Source organism: Rhamphochromis sp. 'chilingali' (assembly GCF_963969265.1).
Source record: "Rhamphochromis sp. 'chilingali' genome assembly, chromosome: 7".
Taxonomy (NCBI): domain Eukaryota; kingdom Metazoa; phylum Chordata; class Actinopteri; order Cichliformes; family Cichlidae; genus Rhamphochromis; species Rhamphochromis sp. 'chilingali'.
This window is the reverse complement of record NC_137934.1, coordinates 20,491,532-20,511,144: the sequence shown is the minus strand read 5'-3', so window position 1 is coordinate 20,511,144 and position 19,613 is coordinate 20,491,532. Positions and strand designations below refer to the sequence as shown.

At 42.1% G+C, this 19,613-nt stretch overlaps 1 protein-coding gene across 3 annotated transcripts in view; it reads left to right on the top strand.

The window, feature by feature from the left end:
- Nucleotides 1-19,613, top strand: part of plxnb2a.1 (plexin b2a, tandem duplicate 1) — a 241,960-nt gene that overhangs the window by 161,101 nt on the left and 61,246 nt on the right. For all 3 annotated transcript variants that reach the window (XM_080887371.1, XM_080887369.1, XM_080887370.1), the window contains 8 exons: nt 4,649-5,166; nt 6,900-7,226; nt 7,523-7,661; nt 9,072-9,217; nt 9,304-9,483; nt 10,755-10,889; nt 13,326-13,426; nt 13,714-13,840. In XM_080887371.1, the coding sequence (XP_080743497.1) occupies nt 4,654-5,166; nt 6,900-7,226; nt 7,523-7,661; nt 9,072-9,217; nt 9,304-9,483; nt 10,755-10,889; nt 13,326-13,426; nt 13,714-13,840 (1,668 nt within the window). In that variant the 5' untranslated portion in view covers nt 4,649-4,653. The remainder of the gene's footprint in view (nt 1-4,648; nt 5,167-6,899; nt 7,227-7,522; nt 7,662-9,071; nt 9,218-9,303; nt 9,484-10,754; nt 10,890-13,325; nt 13,427-13,713; nt 13,841-19,613) is intronic.

The following is a 19,613-nucleotide window of genomic DNA, read 5'->3' as shown; positions in this document are numbered from 1 at the left end:
TTAATTGAATGAGTGCGTTGAGCTGTGTTGGGCAAAATGTGGCCTGAGGCCTTGAACCCATCCGCCTCTGTCCGTCCCACAGGGCCAGGAATGAGATAAAGTCGAGTCTGTCAGGGGTGCGTTTCATCTGTGACACATGCTGTGCATGATATCAGATAATCTGCAACATGTAAGCTAATTTATATGATGCCATTGAGTTATTTCTTCAGGTAATATTTTCACTGTGAGTTAAGTGAGTTGTCTGTTTCCGCACTCTAAGCCCTCTTTGTCTCAAATCTCCTGTGGTCACTAGGTACAGAGATACTTCCTCACCCTCAGACTGGTTGGCGAGTGGTTGCTGGCTGTCGCTGAGTGAAATCAGTTTTAACAAGGGTGCGACCCCATTAACCTCCTTCTTGCCAATTGCTGTGGCTGCTAGCAGACTGCTGTGGTCACTCATAGTTTGTATGAACGTCGCCGAGTGGTAGCAAAAGTAAAAACTGCTCATTTGCCTACCAGCTTTTGTCTCGTTTACACAATTTTTACTGAATCATTCAGTAGGAATGAGGAAGCAGTGAGCATCCTTTTCAGTTTTCAGCTTTGTCAGTTCCCTCCGTTCAACAGTAACCATGCTTTAAAACATCTTTAAAAATAAGCTGTCAACGCTGATCTTTATGAATATGTGTTTTTATTGTGGTCCGCTTTAAATGCAAAGAGAAGCTTTTCACCCAAGACAACTACACATCTAAAAGTCAAGCTGGTTCTCACAAGAACAAGAGCAGACGCACAGAAACACACACACCCAGTTTATTCCTGAGCTGACACCAGTCAGGGTTAAAGAACCAGAGCAGGAGGATGAAAGAGAGGAAATACTGCAGAGAGAAAAGAAAGGGGCAAGATGGCTGGCAGAGCACAGAGTCAGCTCCTGAGTGGAGCCAGAGATGATTTTTTTTTCTCCTTTGATGTGGCGGATGCACACATCCATAACAGGCCTTCTGAGCGAGAGGAGAAGGTGAATATACCTGTCGTCTTTATCCCTTCTTACAGAGCTGGGCACCTTGGAGATGTGAAATTTAATGAGAGAGGCGGCCACATGACAGCGACACAGAGGCAGCGTTAACGTGGGAGCAAAAGGTGGTAAAAACACAGAGGAGTAGGTGTTGACCCGCACCCTCATTTGGCAGTTTAACCACATTCGCTAACAAGCACATTTTAAAGGCTCAAAGCAGAAGTAGGAGGGATAAGAAGCTTGTTTATAGTTCACTATAGAATTTAACCTTTTGACTATTGCTGAAAGTGCTGCATAATAATCAGCCCTTAAGTTTGCATCTCTTTAAATGTGTGAAAACTGAGAATAATGATGTCCAGCCAAATTAAATCTGCCAGTCAGGCGGCAGTGCAATCTTTTCATTTTAACAAACAACCTTTATAAAGCTCAACCAAACTTTGGGCTTCTTTTTCTGAGCCTTTTTTCTTCTACTCCTTATGTTTGTTTTGGTAAAAGAACAACGGGAGACTTCATGCATCCAGGGTACAGGACTCTGGTTTTGAATACTTCCATGTGCCTGTTTTCTTACATTTCCCTGACTTTGGCCAATGACAGGTATTTTCAGTATCAGTTATTTGATTATTAAGAGGCAGTAAATTACTAAGGTTACTGTGCGTATTCAGAATCTGCATAGACGATAGCGACTTGTCTGCAGACGCTTGCCAACTTCTTACTGTGGGTTAGCTCTGGTTGATTACCAGGACTGTGAAAAGCCCGGATGCAAAAGGAAACGGGAGGACCTTCCGACTACTATGGCTACTATAGTTACTATATGTCATTTTAACGTTTAATGGCCCTTAGTGGCCATCTGAAGAAGTGCATGTGGTCTGAGGGTGTCAACATCTTGTGGTGGAGGAACTTGCGTTACCCTGGAAACACAGAAAAACTGAGTATTTTAAGCCAAATCTTTACTTTTCTTAACACTATCCCTTTATTTTTAGCACCTGAACCAGAGCAAGTGAGAGTAAATGCCTGTGCCACCCTCGCCTCCCTCTCCAAACCCAGATATGATGATTTAGTTTGAGGACTTGTTGAAATATTCACATTTTCCAAAAAACAGGGTTTCAAACCTTTGGTAAGCACTGTTCTTGAGTAGCTCTGTGTGTGTGTGTGTGTGTGTGTGTGTGTGTGTGTGTGTGTGTGTGTGTGTGTGTGTGTGTGTGTGTGTGTGTGTGTGTGTGTGTGTGTGTGTGTGTGTGTGTGTTCCCAGCGTTTTCTCCTCTCTAGCACTTCTCTAAACTCTGCACTGCAGCCATTAGACTACCTGACTCTTGATATCTGAGGACGGGTAATTTGGGAGAGCAGGTGGGTAGCGAGATAAGTCTTTTCACGCTAATAAATCCCTTTGCAGTGAACCGACCTGAAGTGAATTCAATTAGCAGGGAGCAGAAACACAGGGGATGCACCAGTCAATTGAACACCAATCAGAACTATCTGATTCCTGCTGTAAAAGCAGCAGTTGGCCAGTAAAATACCAGATAATGAAAGCAAAAAATAAATAACCATGATGCGACACTAAGCGTTTTGATTTATGTGAGCGGGGAGGCAGAGACGAGGCCTCGTTAATTAGAAAGATTTTCGTGAGGTGCCCGCTAACATTCAGAAGGAAGAAAGTGATGAAAATGATTTCAGCTGATGTGAAGCAGTTGTGGAGAACCTGAAGTTGCACCTCTGGACATCTGCACAGGGTTAGAGCAGAAAGACATTACAGTGAGTGTGGTGTTGCTGAAAACTAGAGCCTTGTTTTACAGCCACAGGCCACAGCTATAATTAAACACACCCATCTAGACTAATGGAAGGAGAATCTCAGTGTGTCAGACAACTAATTGCTACACTCAGTCTCTCTTTCTCACACACACACACACACACACACACACACACACACACACACACACACACACACACACACACACACACACTTCTTTTGTCTTTGCTAATCTAATCTGGCTCAGCAACTCTCACTTTGAGTTCGTTACCTCCACCATCTCCTCCTCCTCCTCCCCCAGCTCCCCCACCCCTCTCCTCTTCCTCCAGTAAAGGATGTTCTGGGTTTAATGAGAAGCTCCTCATTATTTCTTTGCGTCTCTCTTTGCTCTCAGCGTTCATTCTTTTCTCCTTGAGTTTGTGCTGCTGTTGGTGCTGCTCTGCAATGTCAGAGTGCCGTTAAAGACTCTGCTTTGTTTAGAGGACAAGCACTATTCCCAGTGTTTCCACGGTTTCAAGTTCACTGGGTTCGTTGTCAGCAATGTTTGTTGGAGAAAGACAGTTGAACAGGGCTTTTATGAAGCGGTCTTAAATAATATTTAATATAAATGGTAAATGGCCTGTATTTGTATAGCGCTTTACTAGTCCCTAAGGACCCCAAAGCACTTTACACATCCAGTCATCCACCCATTCACACACTGGTGATGGCAAGCTACATTGTAGCCACAGCCACCCTGGGGCGCACTGACAGAGGCGAGGCTGCTGGACACTGGCGCCACCGGGCCCTCTGACCACCACCAGTAGGCAACGGGTGAAGTGTCTTGCCCAAGGACACAACGACCGAGACTGTCCAAGCCGGGGCTCGAACCAGCAACCTTCCGATTACAAGGCAAACTCCCAACTCTTGAGCCACGATATCACAATAATGAAAAATCTTGATATATTTTTGTTCAGATAAACATCCATGTCCAAAGATATTCCATAAATAAATGGAAAATTGCCAATTCACTGGTTATCAGTCGGCTGACTATCGGCTCAATTCAGTTCCAGTCCTAACACTGAGGTCAAGGTCCTGTGTTTGAATCCATCGGCCATGTAGAGCCTGCATGTTTCCCCCACCCCTGTGCACGCATGAGCTCCCTGGGCACCGCGACCATCACCACAGTCCAAAGACATGCACGCTAGTTTAAGCCGTGATTATAACTTGGCTCTCCATGTAAAAACATGAAACTATAATGAAAAATCAGTGTGCAGGTAAAATCTGGGTTAAAAAAAAAGCTGCTTTTGCCTGGTGTAAATATTGCATGCAGTTGATAATAATGGAGATGGAGAAGCAGCAGTCAGGAGGAGTGATGGAGTGAGTGGGGGGCAGTGCTAATTGCCCTATTCAGGAGTCTGACGGCTTGTGGGTAGAAGCTATTTGTGAGGGTTTTTTGTGCTTGATTTCAGACTTGTGTAGTGCTTACCTGAGGGCAGAAGTGTGAAAAGGTTTCTCTTTGTTTGCTGCCAGGCTGTCTTGTTATCACTCATCAGTCCTTCCAGGCATTTCATTGTGTCCTCCACACATTTTCGAGTGTTTTTTGGATTTTACCATTTGCCTGCTTCTTGCCTTCACCTTTCTGTGTTTGACCCCAGCATTGATTAAAGATTTTATTTTGGACTTTTAACCCTGCCTCTTTGTCCAGCGCTTTTGGTTTACCTGTGACATTTTAGTGAGAGCGTTAAAAGCCAGGTCAAAAGAATCATCTATGAGGTGTTTGTTGATCAGAGTGTTGTGATTTAAGTATAAAAATATATAAATTGTTGTTGGACCCTTTAAAACTTGGCTGCCAATATTTCCTTTATGAATTTAAGCTAAAAAAAATCAGGAAAAATTACCATTTGAAATAAATGTTTTGTCTCCTGTTTTTGTCCCAGACACGATGGAGCGGTGGTGGGGGTGGTGTTTTGCCCTAGTCTTCGTGGCAGCTCTTTGCTACAGGCCCTCCCACGGTGAGAACGCAGTGTTCTCATCCGAAACTTTGATAAACAACGTGGTGGCTGATCCCCACACGGGCCGTCTGTACGTCGGCGCCGTTAACGCAATATACCAGCTGAACTCTGACCTTAACCTCGAGTTCCAAGCCAAAACGGGCCCGAAGAAGGACAACCGGCAGTGCACGCCGCCTGTCAACGACGCCTGCGAGGAGGCCGTGGAAACCAACAACCACAACAAGCTGCTGCTGGTGCACGGGACCAAAGACGTGCTGGTGGTGTGCGGCAGCCTCTTCAGAGGCATCTGCTCGCTGCGCAACCTGAGCAAGGTGGACCACCAGCTGTACTTCAGCGACAACAAAGGGGAGAAGTCATACGTGGCGAGCGCCGAGGAGGGCGTCTCTGTGGTGGGAGTGATGTCGTATTTCACAGAGGAGAAAGACAACTTGACAGTGTTTCTGGTGAGGACGGAAAAACACACATTCGCGCACACAAATGGAAAGTTCAAATTATTTCCTGCAGTAAATAAAAAATAATAATTCAGATGATCTTCACCATCTGTGATACTGTGTGAGCAAACACAATAAAACTGCAATTTGTAGAGAAATTTAATTGGCAGCCATATGGGAAATGAGCTCTCTTGTCAGTTATCTTTAAGTGTTTTTCGTTTTATTTATACAGCGTCGGAGAATTGGCCTTTAAAAGATGGTTTATGATGTTATGTCTTCCACTGAGTTTTCCCCTCTATTCCAAACATGCATATAGACGCTTTTAATGGTTCTTCTAATCAAATCAAATATATTTTTCCCCTCTCGATGGCTCTGTTTGCTGGAGTGAGAGGAGAATGGGTTGTATTTCTCAGCAGAAGGATGCACTTTAAATGCATTTAGCAATATATTTTCATCCTATAAAGATGAATGTGTGGTTGATGTGCACATCCAGTGGACACAAACAAAGAAGTGCATTCAAATACTCTCCACTTGATGAATATAGGTCTGGTATTCACTTTCTTTGGCTTCTTGTTGCTCCATCCTCCTCACGAGCCAGCTGCTTGATCCATTGTTAAGGTAAATCTACTGTTAAGTGCGGGTTCTCAGAGTCACAAAGAGCAAACTGTAAGTAAAAATGCAAATAAATCAACCGCTTAATGTTTCCTGCGCCTTTTATTTCCTTCACTGCATGAATTTATGGGCCATGTCACACCAGCATGAAGATGGTTAAAGCGAGGAGCCACGCCGATGCCTTTCTTTGATTTATGAATGTAGCATTTTTTTGTGGAATGTGAAGAAAATACATGTTTTTTGAAACTGGGCTTATTTTTCTTAAGATATTTCAGGCTCTTCACCATCTGTTCTGTAAATGGATGGTTCATTATATGTTCCAGGCATAAATCTGGATACATTAAGAAAAACTAATTTTAAAAATGAGTGGTGGGGGCTGCCATGTTGGAATTTCTTAAATTCAGCAAAGTAGTGAAGTGAGATGTTTTCATACTGGCCTAGAGACCGGTTGACAACCTCCAGCTGCTAGGGAAAAATGTGTTTTCCAAAGGTTGCTGCCTGCCACTGGGTAAAATTGGTCATAAAGAGTTATACTTAGGATTGCTTTGGTGGTTAGCAGATTGCTGTGGTTGCGTGTGATTTGCATGGAAGATGCCACCATGTATGCAAACACTCGCCATTTACTCTCTGAGCTGTAGTGAAGCTTAAAATGCAAACCAGAAAGGGACAGCGTGTCAAGGTAAAAGTTGTCTTACAGCAACACTAACACAGTTCATAACGGTTAACTTTTACTTCACAGGGGATTCTGGTGTGCATTGAATGTTTCACTGTTTTACTACTGCTTGGCGAGTAGCTGGTGAGGTTTGCAGTCCAGTCTTCCATGCCAACTTCCAGGTGTTTGGAACCAAAGTAATAACAACAGTTTTCGAACAGGACCCTGTTTATGACCAATTTTCTTGCTAGCAACCTTCAGCAACCTCTCGACTGAAAGGTCAAGACTGTTGGTTTTTGGTGGAGACTGGTCTCTAAGCCTGCATGAATGGGGCTTTAGATACTGTATCAGTGTCACCTCAAGCAACTGGTTGGGATAACTCATTTTTACTTAGCTACCAGTGGTTGCCAGGCAGTTGCCAACTGGTCTCAAGACCTATGCAACGAAACCCTAAATGAATCTGTCACCTCTTTTATCTCAGGTTGCCAAAGGGTACGGCAGCCACGACAGCACCAAGCTGATCTCCACGCGAATCCTCCATGACCATCGCGATTGGGTGGTTTTTGACAGCATCATTGAGGCCTCTGCGGTCCAGGCGAATCCCTTCGTCCTGTTGTACCTGCACGACTTCCGCTTTGCCTTCAAAGACCGCGGCTTTGTGTACTTCCTGTTCTCCCGTACGCTCGGGGTGCAGGACACCAAGAACTTCACCTTCATCTCCAGGATGTGCGAGAACGATCACTTTTATTACTCCTACACTGAGCTACAGCTGAACTGTAGCGCTACCAACAAGTACAACAAAGTTCAGGTAATGATTGTGCACTTTGCAGACACAGAAATAAGCTGCCAGCAATTCAGTATAACTCTCAGCAGTGACTCAGAAAAACGCATTTTATGTTTGGATGAGTTTGCTTTGAATTGAATCCTTCTCAGGAGTGTCTCGGTCCTGACCTCTAAAAATTAAAAAAAAAACATTTAACATGCTCTTGCACTGGAAGTAGATTCCATTTATGCAGCGTTCACTTTCTCTGTATCGCAGATAAACACATATTTTTAGACAAAGCACCAAACATTCAGCATTTTTATCTTTTCCTCTTCTTCCAGGCTGCTTATGTAGCAACTCCGGGGAAAGCTTTGGCTCAGAGTATGACCAGCTCTAGCCAGTACGGAACAGTTTCAGCCTCTGACAAGGTGCTCTTTGTCACCTTTACTTCTGATGAAGACCCGTCCACTTCAGCCATGTGTGAGTGTCAGCTTGGAACTAAACTTTATAAAGATTCTTTCCAGCAGATCTTTGCAAAGTGAGACAGCACCTGAACAATACAAGCATAGCTCTGGATTTTTATTTACTATATCAGATGATCTTTATCAGCTAAAATGTTTAAAGATCAAACTACATTCTTGGCATGAAACCTCAACTGTAAGCTTTTAAAGTACTCTGACAATAACAGCTGGGCAAATTTGATTCTGGAATATAACCGATGGCTTTTACTCGATTGAACCAGAGGAATGTTTCGTGTTTAAGCCACTAAACGCCGACCTATGAGTCATTCATGCATAAAAGAGATACCAAATTCAAAGGATAAACTAGTGTTGTGTCTACGCACAACAGACAACTCTGCAAAGAAAAGGTTTTAAGTTGGAAAAAATCCTAAAGATGTAACAGTTTGACAGACATAAAGTAGTAGTTTCCCACCAACAAGCTGGTTCACATGGAGACAAAGAGGCCCTGGTATGGATTGGAGCTGCATGTCTTCCATCTTGAAGGCATCTCACTGGCATGAGCTTCATTTTTAAATTTCAAGAAAGTTTTCCTAAAAGTTCAGGCTGTGCTGATGAATAAATATATAAAAATTAAACAAACAGTGACTTTCAACTCCTTAGTATTGTATAAATGTTTTGCCATATATGCTTTACTTGTAGGTTTGCATGTTTCAATAAATCACTGCACCTGTTTCCATTTTTTTTATTTTAGAAAGAAATGGGGGGTGGCTCAGGACTTTTGGACAGTAATGTAGGACAGCAAAGGACAAATGTGTTACCACTAAAACAACCTATACTATGCAAGTATAGTTTAACAAACTCCTGTGTTAAAAACAGGAAGTTTTGTACAGCTACATACTGTTTTTGGTTAAACACTGTAAAAAATCGATGCCTGTTTAAGGGAAAAACCAGCAAATGCTATTGTTATTGTGAATTTCTTTTCTTTGTCAAGCATGAAAACTGTGGGTTTTCTTTGACATCACAGACATGTGATGTGGTTTCCAGTATTTGTGCAGCCAACAGGTTAAGATTAAAGTTTAGCTAGCAAAAGAATTCCATGACCAAGACTTGTGTAGCCATTAATCACATCTGATATTAATCTTCCGGTGTGCGTAAAAATGTTAAATACAGCAGCATTTTGCCAAAGTGTATTTAATGACTGTTAAAGCAGCAGTTCAGATAGATGGAAGAATCTCCTTTGCTAGCATTAGCCTATCCCAGAATCCAGTTTGATACTGGGCACTGGGATAAATGACTGCTTTTTGAAGTGGGATTAAAAATCAATTATTTTGGTCTGAGAAAAGAAACCGTAAGTGTCCTCGTCTATCACAACTTGTGAATATTAATAATGAGGTTATTGTCGACATGATGTGTTTGCTCCTGTTTGTAGGCATGTACCCTCTGAAGGCAATTAATGATAAGCTGGTACAGATAATAGGAGCCTGTTACAGCAACAGCGGCATCATTGACCATAAACCTGCTGTTTATTCACCTTATTCCTCCAAATCTGACGAGCTGTGCCTCAGCAACAATCAGGTGAGAACATCGGTCTGTGTCAAAAATAAAGCATGGCTACAGCAGTAGATGAAAGGTTATAAAGTAATATATTTCCACTCCATTAGAATGACATGGCTCACAGGTACAAGTGTGGAGCAGAGTTCCTGCCCTCCCCACTGGCTAGTAAGGCTGAGTTCGCCCTAACAGCCGAGCCCTCGTTGACCCATAAGGCTCACTTGACCGCCGTCGCTGTGGCAGAGGAAATGGGACACGCTGTGGCGTTTGTGGGCACCGCCACTGGAGAGGTAACAAATGTTTTTCACTATCCTGTCACTTCTAGATTATTCGTTCCCTCCTCGCCTTTATTTATTCTTTTTTAGGTTGTCTTTTCTTTCTTTGGTTCAGGTACATAAAACCAGTGAGTGCTATATTTTCAGTGAGGTTTTTAAAGACAGGAACGCCATTTTCTGTTTTTATTCCCTGAATGCTGGAAAATTATGTCTGACTGTAACTCTGACATTATTATGTTAAAGTTGCCATCAACTCATCCATTTTTGCCACTTTTCTGGGTTATTAGGAAAACAGTCCTAGCAGCGATGCCCAGAACTTTTGCACAGTTAAGAGACTGCTTCTCCCCAGAATGCCCTTGGTCCTCCCCAGGCTCTGTTAGACGTGCACAAAGCACCCCACCCTTAAGGCATTCTCATCTGGCACCTTACAGTGTTGGGGAGCAGCAGATGTACTTTCTGTGCTTTGAGTCTCATACCAAATCCCAAGAGTGCTTCCCCCTGCCTCTAAGACTTAGGCCAGACACCATTTGGGCTAAGCTCATTTTGACTGCTTGGTTACGCTTTTGATCACCACCCATAGCTCATGGCAATAGGTAAGGGTAGGAATATAGGTAGGCCATTAAATCAACAGTTTTACCTTCATGCTGGTGGATAGCTGGATAGAGAGTAGCAAGTTAAATGGATCCAACATCTTTTTCTCTGCTGCTTATCCTGATCCGGGTCAGGGGGCAGTGGTCTAAGCAGAGAGGCCAGTTCTTCAGGGATGACACAGAGGTGTTCCCAAGCTGGCCGAGAGATCTAATTTCTCTGGAGGGTCCTGGATCTGCCCCAAGGTTTCCTCCCAATTGGATATTCCTGAAACACTTCATCTGGAAGGGATGAAGGAGGCATCCTTATCAGATGCCAGAACCATCTTAACTGACTCCTTTCAATGCAGAGGTTGAGCAGCTCTGCTCTAAACACCACCTGAACCTCTCACAGACATAATGAGTCCCTCATTATATCTGTAAGGGTGAGCCCAGATGCCCTCCAGAGGAAGCTGCTTCGACTGCTTGTATCCTCGATCCTGTTCATCCAGTCACAGCCCAGAGTTGTGGCAGCCATAGCTCGACCTTTCAGTCAACAGTTTTACCTTCATGCTCAGGTCCCTCTTCATCACTGTAGACTCACAGGGCAATCCATCTTCCCTCGCTTGAGGCTTGAGACGACACTCTGTGATATTATTTTGAAAAAGTGGATTGGGTGTGGGTTTTGGATGTGTTAATGCACTTTCTGTGTTTCTGCAGGTGCTGAAGGTGCATTTGTCAGCCCATCCTGAGGTGTACGGGCGAGCTGCTGGCAAAGTCTCTGGAGACAAGGTCAACAAGAACCTGCTGTTCGATTCGAGCCTCGAACACCTGTACATCACCACCGAGAAAAAGGTCAGACTCGCTCACTCCGACGTGGGGCTGATTGATTATTCATTTTTACTAAATCCATTTCTCTCTCCTTCCATTCATCCAACGCCTCTGTGTCACCTCAAACCGAAGGTCAGGGACTCTGTCGTGTGCTTACTCCTGCTTTTTTCCATTTCATCCATCAGGCCGGAGACTTAATGAGTCTTTCATTTATTCTGTCTGTCTCATTTGATCATTTATTCATCCGTTCGAATAACACCAATACATCCGTCTACATTACCACACAGAAGTCAGCCATTGATTTATTCACTCATTCCCTTTCTCCACGGCTCCCTTTGTTTTCCACTCGGCTTTTTCTCTTCATCTGTCTTTCTTTCCGTTGTCCTTTCATCTTTCGGTCGCCATCACTCTCCGCGAAGTGAAAAAGATGTTATTGATTTAGAAATGAATTAATTAGAAAGCACTTCAGGAGGGCAATTTACTTTGATCAAGTCAAGTGACGATACCCGAGCTTGTTCCATCTGCTCATTTAAATTTATTAGGCCGCCCTCTTCATGTCAGAGAGGAAAATTATTTCCACTGCTGGTTGGAAAAAGTTCTCCACTGAAATACCGTCAATGCAAGCTTTTCAATTACAAGAAAATACTGCTCAGTAAAGGAAAATCGAAAATACTAATAGGCGGTCTGCGTAAAAGATTATTTATGCTCCATGTCAAATGATCCAGATCTGTTAGAACCGTAAAACATCAGTCACATGAATCACTTGAGTGTAAGCCATTAAACCAATCCCTGAAAGTGAAGCTGTAAGAGTAAAAATTCAATCAGTCAGAAGACCTACATCCTAATTTACTAAACAGAAACAATCATAAAGGCTGATCATCAGGTGTCCTCTGGACTCTGGTGTAGGACCTGTGCCTGCTTTTCAAGCTCACGTCCCATTGTGACTCCATTAGCATTACAGCGATCGGTGGGGAATTAAATATTGACTGTGCTCTTCAGTAATTTAATTGATCGAGCCTGATGACATTTAGCCATCAGAAAATGAAAGGATGTGTGTAATACTCATGGACATCCAGTGGGACAAAGCCAGAGAAGAACTTTACACTCCTGCTGAGAGTCATGAGTGAGCCAGACATGAAATTACAGACGTTAAACAAATATTGAAGGTATCTGGAGTGATATAGACTTCGGGAGGATATCATTTTCTCAAATGTCACAAATAAATGCCATAAACCTGCTTGTAAATCACTGTAAAAGGATACTTCACGGTACTTTAATTTTGCTGCTGGTGGTATTGAATTTAACTTTAAGCTGTTACATTGTTACAGTATTAATCTGTTCTAATAATATGTAAATGTATTAATTTCATAATTCAGTTTTGTAATGTTTTATGATATGTTATTAAATCCCGAGTCCTGCCTCTAAAAATGGGTGGAACATTTGTGGACTGGTTAGCACCGTCACCTCATGGCAAGACGTTTCTGGGTTCAAATCCTCGTGCTGGTCTTTCTTTGTGGACTCTTTTATTACTATTGCTCTTCCTCCTCATCATCCTTTTTCATTTGCCTCAATCTCACCAGATCCATTAACTGGACTGGTCTTAATTTGAAGATTTATTCAGTATCAGATATCATAAAGTGGAGTGATTGTTCTCATTTCAAATTCTTTATTCACTTTATTTATTCCAGATAAAGCTTTGTTAATCTTATGCTGAACCTAGCTGTGCCCCCATAGTTCATGCTTTTTTCTCAAATGGGCCATTTTAGCTCCTCGACCTCAAAGCCATAGTCTTTCTGATTGGCTGCCTCTTGTGAGCAGAAGTTATGAGCTATAGGTGAGTGCTCAAAGTCAGATTTAAGTGCATTATAAGACCATATTAGGATTATCCACTCTCAATAATAACAACAAGAGCCGAGAATAGACAGAAAGTATCTGAATCAGACTGTTTACAGTCTGAAGCTTGAAAAATTGGCTCACATGGAGTGCTTGCATATATGCTGGCCTCATTAATAGATCTAAGTTTCCCAAAATGTAAACACATAACTGCTAAAAGGGGACCCAAACGTATTTCTCACCAGAAGAGCACGGAGCATTTCTCGGGCTCTTGCTCCCCCCCGTTGCCAGTGTTAAACTTTTATAAAGATGCCCCATCTCACAGGTTTTAAATAAAGAGCACAAGTTAGCTCACAAAAACACGAGGCAATCAGTGCTGTAGAAGTAACTGAAATGGGGTTTATGAAATGATGCTCATTAACTGCTAAGTGATAATCATAGTGTGTACACTCCAAGCTGAGCTAATATCAGATTTATTTTTACCATCATTTGAAAATATTTTTCCCTGGTTGATAGTTGTGTTTTTGTTTTGTTTAGTTTTTATCAGATTTCTCCTCTTCCCTCATCTCCTGTATGTTGTTTAATAGAACGGAACTTTCACAATAAAAGCCTGTCACATGTGTGCAGATCACCAAGGTTCCAGTCCAAGCCTGCCAGCAGGAGACGAGCTGCCACTCCTGCATCGGTTTGAAGGACCCGTACTGTGGCTGGTGTGTCCTGGAGGGAAAGTGAGTCGCACATGAGCAGCTTGTAGACCAGCTACCCCCCCCCCCCCCCCAAAAAAAAAAACGAGTGTAGAAAACAAATAAACAAGCATACTAGTTATGGTGCCTTAAGGTTTGAAGAACAAAGGCTGTGTCAGTGCTAGCCACCTCCATCGGTTTGTTTGTGCACATTTATGTAAAGCTAACTCTGTATGACTCAGGAAACACCAGCTTAATATTACCACCTTATAAAGCCAAGCTCATATTCATTTTTTCACTTGTTCTTTCTTTAACATCTGCTCGGTTCACAGGTGCACCAGGAAGCAGGACTGCGGTAGGTCATCAGAGCTGAACACCTGGCTGTGGTCACCAGATGGAAAGTGTGTGCAGATCCAGGGTTTCAACCCGCCGAACCTCAGCTGCAAGAAGACAGACCAGGTATGAGGGAGCTATACAAGAGCATGCATATTGCTGTGAATCTTTTCCTCTGTGTGCTGGAACCCCCCTGAGCTAAGATCAGTTCTTGCTGAGCTCTGCTTAATTTAAACCACTCAAAGCTGAAACTCTGGCAGAGGTGGAGGGCTCTTTGTCTGTTCTGTCAGCAGCATTTCAAACTTCTTTCTAACCTCTGGTACATGGATCTTCAGGGCCCCTCAGGGGAGCTACAGAGAGATAAAGACATTTTTTGATCCACAGCAACATTATAATTTACAATTCCTCTATGCGAGCCAGATGTATATTGCATCGTTGTTTGTGCTGACAGCTCCTTTGAAAACAGCTCTGTAGTTTTCAGGCTGATGAAACTCAGAAAGTGAAAAATGTGCTTCTTGGAAATGTTGCATCACACCCAGAAACTGCTGATGGTGTCTAGTTTCGGAAAATCATGTTGGAGCAGCACCAACAGCGACACAGATTGATCTATGATAAGATCAGCCAACACGGTTTGTTGCGGTTAACCATCCTAAAAACATTTCCATGTTACCGTAATAAGCTGTGGATTGTTTTTTTCTTGTTGTAACTTGCTGTCAATTAATTCTGTCCGCTAATCTTCCAGCCTCATGTTCGCTCATGGCAAATATTCAAGTTTATGGTTACAAAAAGGTTCACATAGCAGGAATGGCTGATTTGTACCCTCAATTTTAAAATTCCGATTTTGAGCACATAAAAACAAATGTGATATAGTGAGTCAGTCGCAGTTTATTTGACATTAAACGTCTGGAACTAGTTTTACTAATAAAGTAAATACATCGATGGTTCCAGAACAACGTATACTTCCCCCGACCAGTTGGCGAGAGATTGCTGGGTTTTGCTTGCTGAGGCTAGGTGATTGCTTTAGCCACTAGCAGACTGTCACAGTTGCCCGTAGTTTCCATGGTAGATGCCTACTTGTCTGCAAACACTTGCCAGCTAGTTCCTAAGGTCTCCATTTCTGGTTTTCGTTGCACTTTTTCAGATTTCATTCTGTACTCTTATTTGATAATTTGATACTGACAGACACTCTGAAAGACTGTGCTCAATTAGCAAGTGTTTGCAGACAAGTCTGTGTCATCCATGCAAACTACAGGTGACTGTGGTAGTCTACTAGCAGTCAAGCACAAGGGGGTTTTTGGTGCAGCACCCTCTTTGCAACCAACTTCACCTAGCAACAGCCAGCGACTTCCAAAAACCACTTGGCAACCCATTGGGAATATACATTTTCCCCTAGCAGCCAAGGGGACTGAGGCCTTAGCTGGCATTGTCCTTACCATCAGTGAGGATACATATCGTCGTCTTATGGATTCTATCATCAGATCCCAATTTCACAGTCTTTTGTCAGTATGGTTAAAGTGTTCAACAGCAATCATAAAGTATACCATCTTTAGTTTTCCTCCCACATAATAGGAATATAGCACCAGTATCACATTTTGTTTTGTTTTTTGTTTTTTTTATCAGTAAACAGCAGGTCAACAAAAAATATTGACTTTGAAAGTCACATTTATCTGAATACTCTAATACAGAAAACTTATAACATTAATGGTGTTATGTTGAATTAATTCTTAACTCATTGAGCGGTTAATGTTAGTCTGAACTGACCAGGCTTCCACACAGTGGTAAAAATGTTGTGGCTGTTTAACCTGTTAATGCATAAAGTTAGGTAATAATGGCTTTTGTAAGTAATGCTCAGCTGTAATTGCAGGGGATCAGCTGCTATTAGCAGCTTTCATTAGAAGAGACAAACACACAGTTCCAGTCTGGTCCTTAGCCACTGCAAGCATGTATTAGAGGGTGTATGCAAGGATGTCTATATACGTGCATTTACAAACACTTTACTGTGTGTACCCGCTACAGCATAGTGGTAGACATGGATTTACTGCAGGCACAGAAAGTGTCCTCAAAGCAAACTTCAAATGGAAGTAGTAGCAGTATAAAAACAAATAGGAGGGTTTTTACTCTCAGACTGATACTTTTGCTCGTGTTTTAGATTTTAAAGATAAAAATTAGTTTCAAACAGGAGACGCTAACATCTAAACCCTTTAATAACATGGTACGAACTCGTAGCTCCTACGTGGCATTTTTAAAACGCCTAAAACTTAAAAGTTTCTGTCTTTGAGTAGGTGTTAAAACTACGCCTTAAAACTTTATCTTGTACTTTCAAGGAGGCAAAAATGATCCTGGCCAACAGCATTAAAGTAACACTGAGCAGCTAATTTATGTAACGCTATAAAATTCAAAATCGAAATGCTGTAGCAGCAATTTTATGGAGTACACCAAACACCAGCAGAGAATGCTGCGCTGCGTCAATACATCTTAACATGACGGCTTCACTCTCTGAATTAATGAGGGATTGATCAAAGAGCTGATCTGCCAGAAAGATGCGTCGTCCTTCAACGCGTGCAGCACCACGCTGTCCACCGACGTCGTCCCCACATCGTGATATTTCTACTCCAAACCTCAGGTGTTATCCAGCAGACGCAGACGGCTTGCATAAAATCTAGTTCATTATGCATTCTTAGGGACTAAAATTCAGCTCCAAGAGTTTCAGCAGTCGCAAGTTTGAATGACATGAAACGACTGAAGTTGCTGTGAGGGTAAAAATGTTTTGTATGTAGATTATAACATTGGTGATTGTTTATTTTGGCACCATAGTCCTCACTGTTCTCATCAGATGTGATGAGACGACAAAACAACATTATGGCTGCGTGATAATGCAATCAGGTGAGGCTATGATAAACGCTATGCAAATACGAGTAGGTGGCAGTCGTAAATACAGAAACTTTCAAACCAGTTTTTAGATTTGTCTATTTGTTTGTTTGAGGCAAAGTTACAAGTTAATCAAGATAAGTCCAAAGTATAAAAGCAGATGTTGTCCTTCAGGGCAGCGGGAGAGTTAAAAGTCTTAAAGTCAAACATTAAATGTACCAAGTTTTTTTCTTTTTAAGCTGTTTGATCTTTTTTGTATTATTTATCATGGAGCTCTGCAGTCCTGTGAAAAGCTAAGGACCCTCCATGAGTAGCGGTAGCGTAATAGAGCTACCTTTAACAGCAATAACTTGAAGCAGTGGTTTTCTGTGTGACTTTATGAGTTTATCACATCATAGCGGAGGAATTTTGGCCCGCTCCCCCTTTCAGCATTGCTTTAGTTCATTAAGATTTGTGGGCATTTGTTATTCGCAGCTTTCTTAACATCAGCATCATCATGCTGACAGCTGGTATGAGGCATTTGTGCTAATATGTTGTGTTTAGTTTTCTCCCAGCATTGTGCTGTCCATTATGGCCAAACTTTTGCCTTCCAAACAAGCCATACTTGTTGAGTCTTTTTATAATTTTAACTAATGATCTGTAATGTTTAACATCTGAAGCCTGTAGAGTCTGAGAGGGAGCTCAGGAAACGACAAAACCTACAAAAGATTCGCAGCACCCGATGGTGCTCATCCTCATAATTTCTGTGAAAGCAGTAAGGGTGTACTTTTCTCACAAGTCCTTGAAACTTTCTTTATAACAGGGGTACAAACAGAACAAATCTTCAACCTGTAGTAACTAACTCAAGAAAGACAGGACACAAGCAATTTAACTGAGGAAGTTGTGTAGCTAAAAAGTAACCCCTCCCAAAAAGAGTTAAACAAAAGTTAAACCCAGTCTTGTCAGCGCCTAATTAATACGAGCGCCACACTTCAAACTATGTTTATATTCATCTGATTTCCTTTGTTGAATATGTTTTGGGGGGGAAGTAATTGCTGCCCTGATTGTGTTCATTGGCAACATTTGCTCCAATCAAGGATGTGCGACATCTTTATACTGCAAACAAATCACAGGAAGGAGGTTAGACTAAGTGTCTTAAGGCTTACTTAAATGCCCCTTCTGACTTAGATGCTATAAGAAGGTTGGGGTTTTAAGTATTACAGTTAAGGCCTTTTTAGAAATAGTCAATTTTGGGATTATCAAACCAGCAAAGGTGATTATGGAGCAAGAAGATGATGGCGCAATAACAGTTTGAGCTTCCTAAACATGTGTTTCTACTCTAAGCTGTTATCTTTTTCTGTTTTTCAGGTCTGTAATTTTTTTCATTAAGTATTAAGTCTTTGGAGAGTTAGGTCTGCAGTCAAGTTCAGGTCACATCTGCAGCCCTGCCTGTATCTGATTTTAATTAATCATGTGCTTCAGATAGCGCTGCTGTAATCTCGTAAAGTCGCACATACAATCAGAAACTCTGATCTGCAAATTGAAAAGGTGTCAAACGTTGCTCTTTGCTTCAGTATTTTAATTTGAATGTCAGAATCCTTTTGAGGTGACGTGAGTTTCTGGTGGAAAGGAGCTGAGCTCATATTCCTCTGATCAGAAGACTCTGTTTGCTGGGGTTTAACATACAATCTTCTGAGACCAGACAGATAAATCTGTTGCATCTTAATTGGGAAATTTGGTGCCATCACCTCCGTTGCAGCCCCTAGTTTGTGATTTGAACCTGATAAGACAATTGGATTTTAGCTTTAAAAGAAGGAAAAACTTTCTTCTCGAGGTTTTACATACTTAAAAAGAAGAAAGCGTCCCAGGTGACTTCGTCCAGGGGCTTCTCTGGTCCGATAGTTTTGCTAAGATCAAAAACTTTGAAATTAAAACTTCAGCAGCAAAATTTAAATCGGTTGAGGTCAGCACAGAGTAATGAGGAGCTGATGTTTGAACAGTGCCAATGAATAGCAATTATCACCGCAACTCTCCCACACAAAAACTCACATGTGAATGCACAGAGAGTCAGACACGTCACGGTCTCTTATTCTCTTTCTCAGTGTGGAAGAGAATAAGACAAAAAATATACCCAAACATTGTTGCAGTCACATACCCGCTGAGCTAATTGCGCTGTACTGAATGAAATTATTATTGAAATATTAATTAGAAAAAATATTTAATTAAGAGGATGGGAGTGCATAGTAAGGACAAGACTGCACAGTATTAGAGAAACCCAACGATCCGTTTGAGCAAGCACTTGACAACAGTGGGGAGGAAGAACCCCCTTTTAACAGGAAGAAACTTCCAGCACAACCAGAATCTCGAGGTTAGGTGTCTGTTGAGATGGACTTAGGCTAATCAGATGGGCACAAACACAAATTCAGCTGAATGGCAAAGTTTCTGCTGGTGTTACTGGGATGTAACAAACACCTCACAGCTGTATGGGACCAGTAAGCAGCTCCAGAGACCTGCCAAGGGTGCCTACAAAAGCATACAGAGCCCAATCTACAGCAGAGAGTAGTAAATGGGTAATTATGGAATATAAATGGTAACATGGTTAACACACACATGACTTACAGGTGAAAGTTTCCCTCTTTGAAACCCGGACTTTTAAGGGTCACAAGCTGGTGTTCTCTCAGAACAGGTACCAAACCTGGATAAATGGGAGGGCTGCATCTGGTGTAAAATCTGTGCCAAATCAAATCCTGTGTGGCAACACTTTGGTAAATGAAGGAAGAGCTGAAAGTGCCTTTAGTGGTATATAAAAGCATGGATAAATGAAAGGGTGAAGTCCATGATGCCCTGAGGCTATAGCAGCATCCCAAAGAGGTGGAAAAGCACTGTTTGAAGCCACGAGTTTGTCACCTGAACACAAACTGGCAGTAGATGGATGTTTATGAAGACTGACATGAGAGTGAGAGTGACGTGCTCCGTCTAGCTGGGATAATATGATAAGATCAGCTCTTTACAGTTTGGCAGGGAAAACGATTTGAAATACAACTCTGGGCTT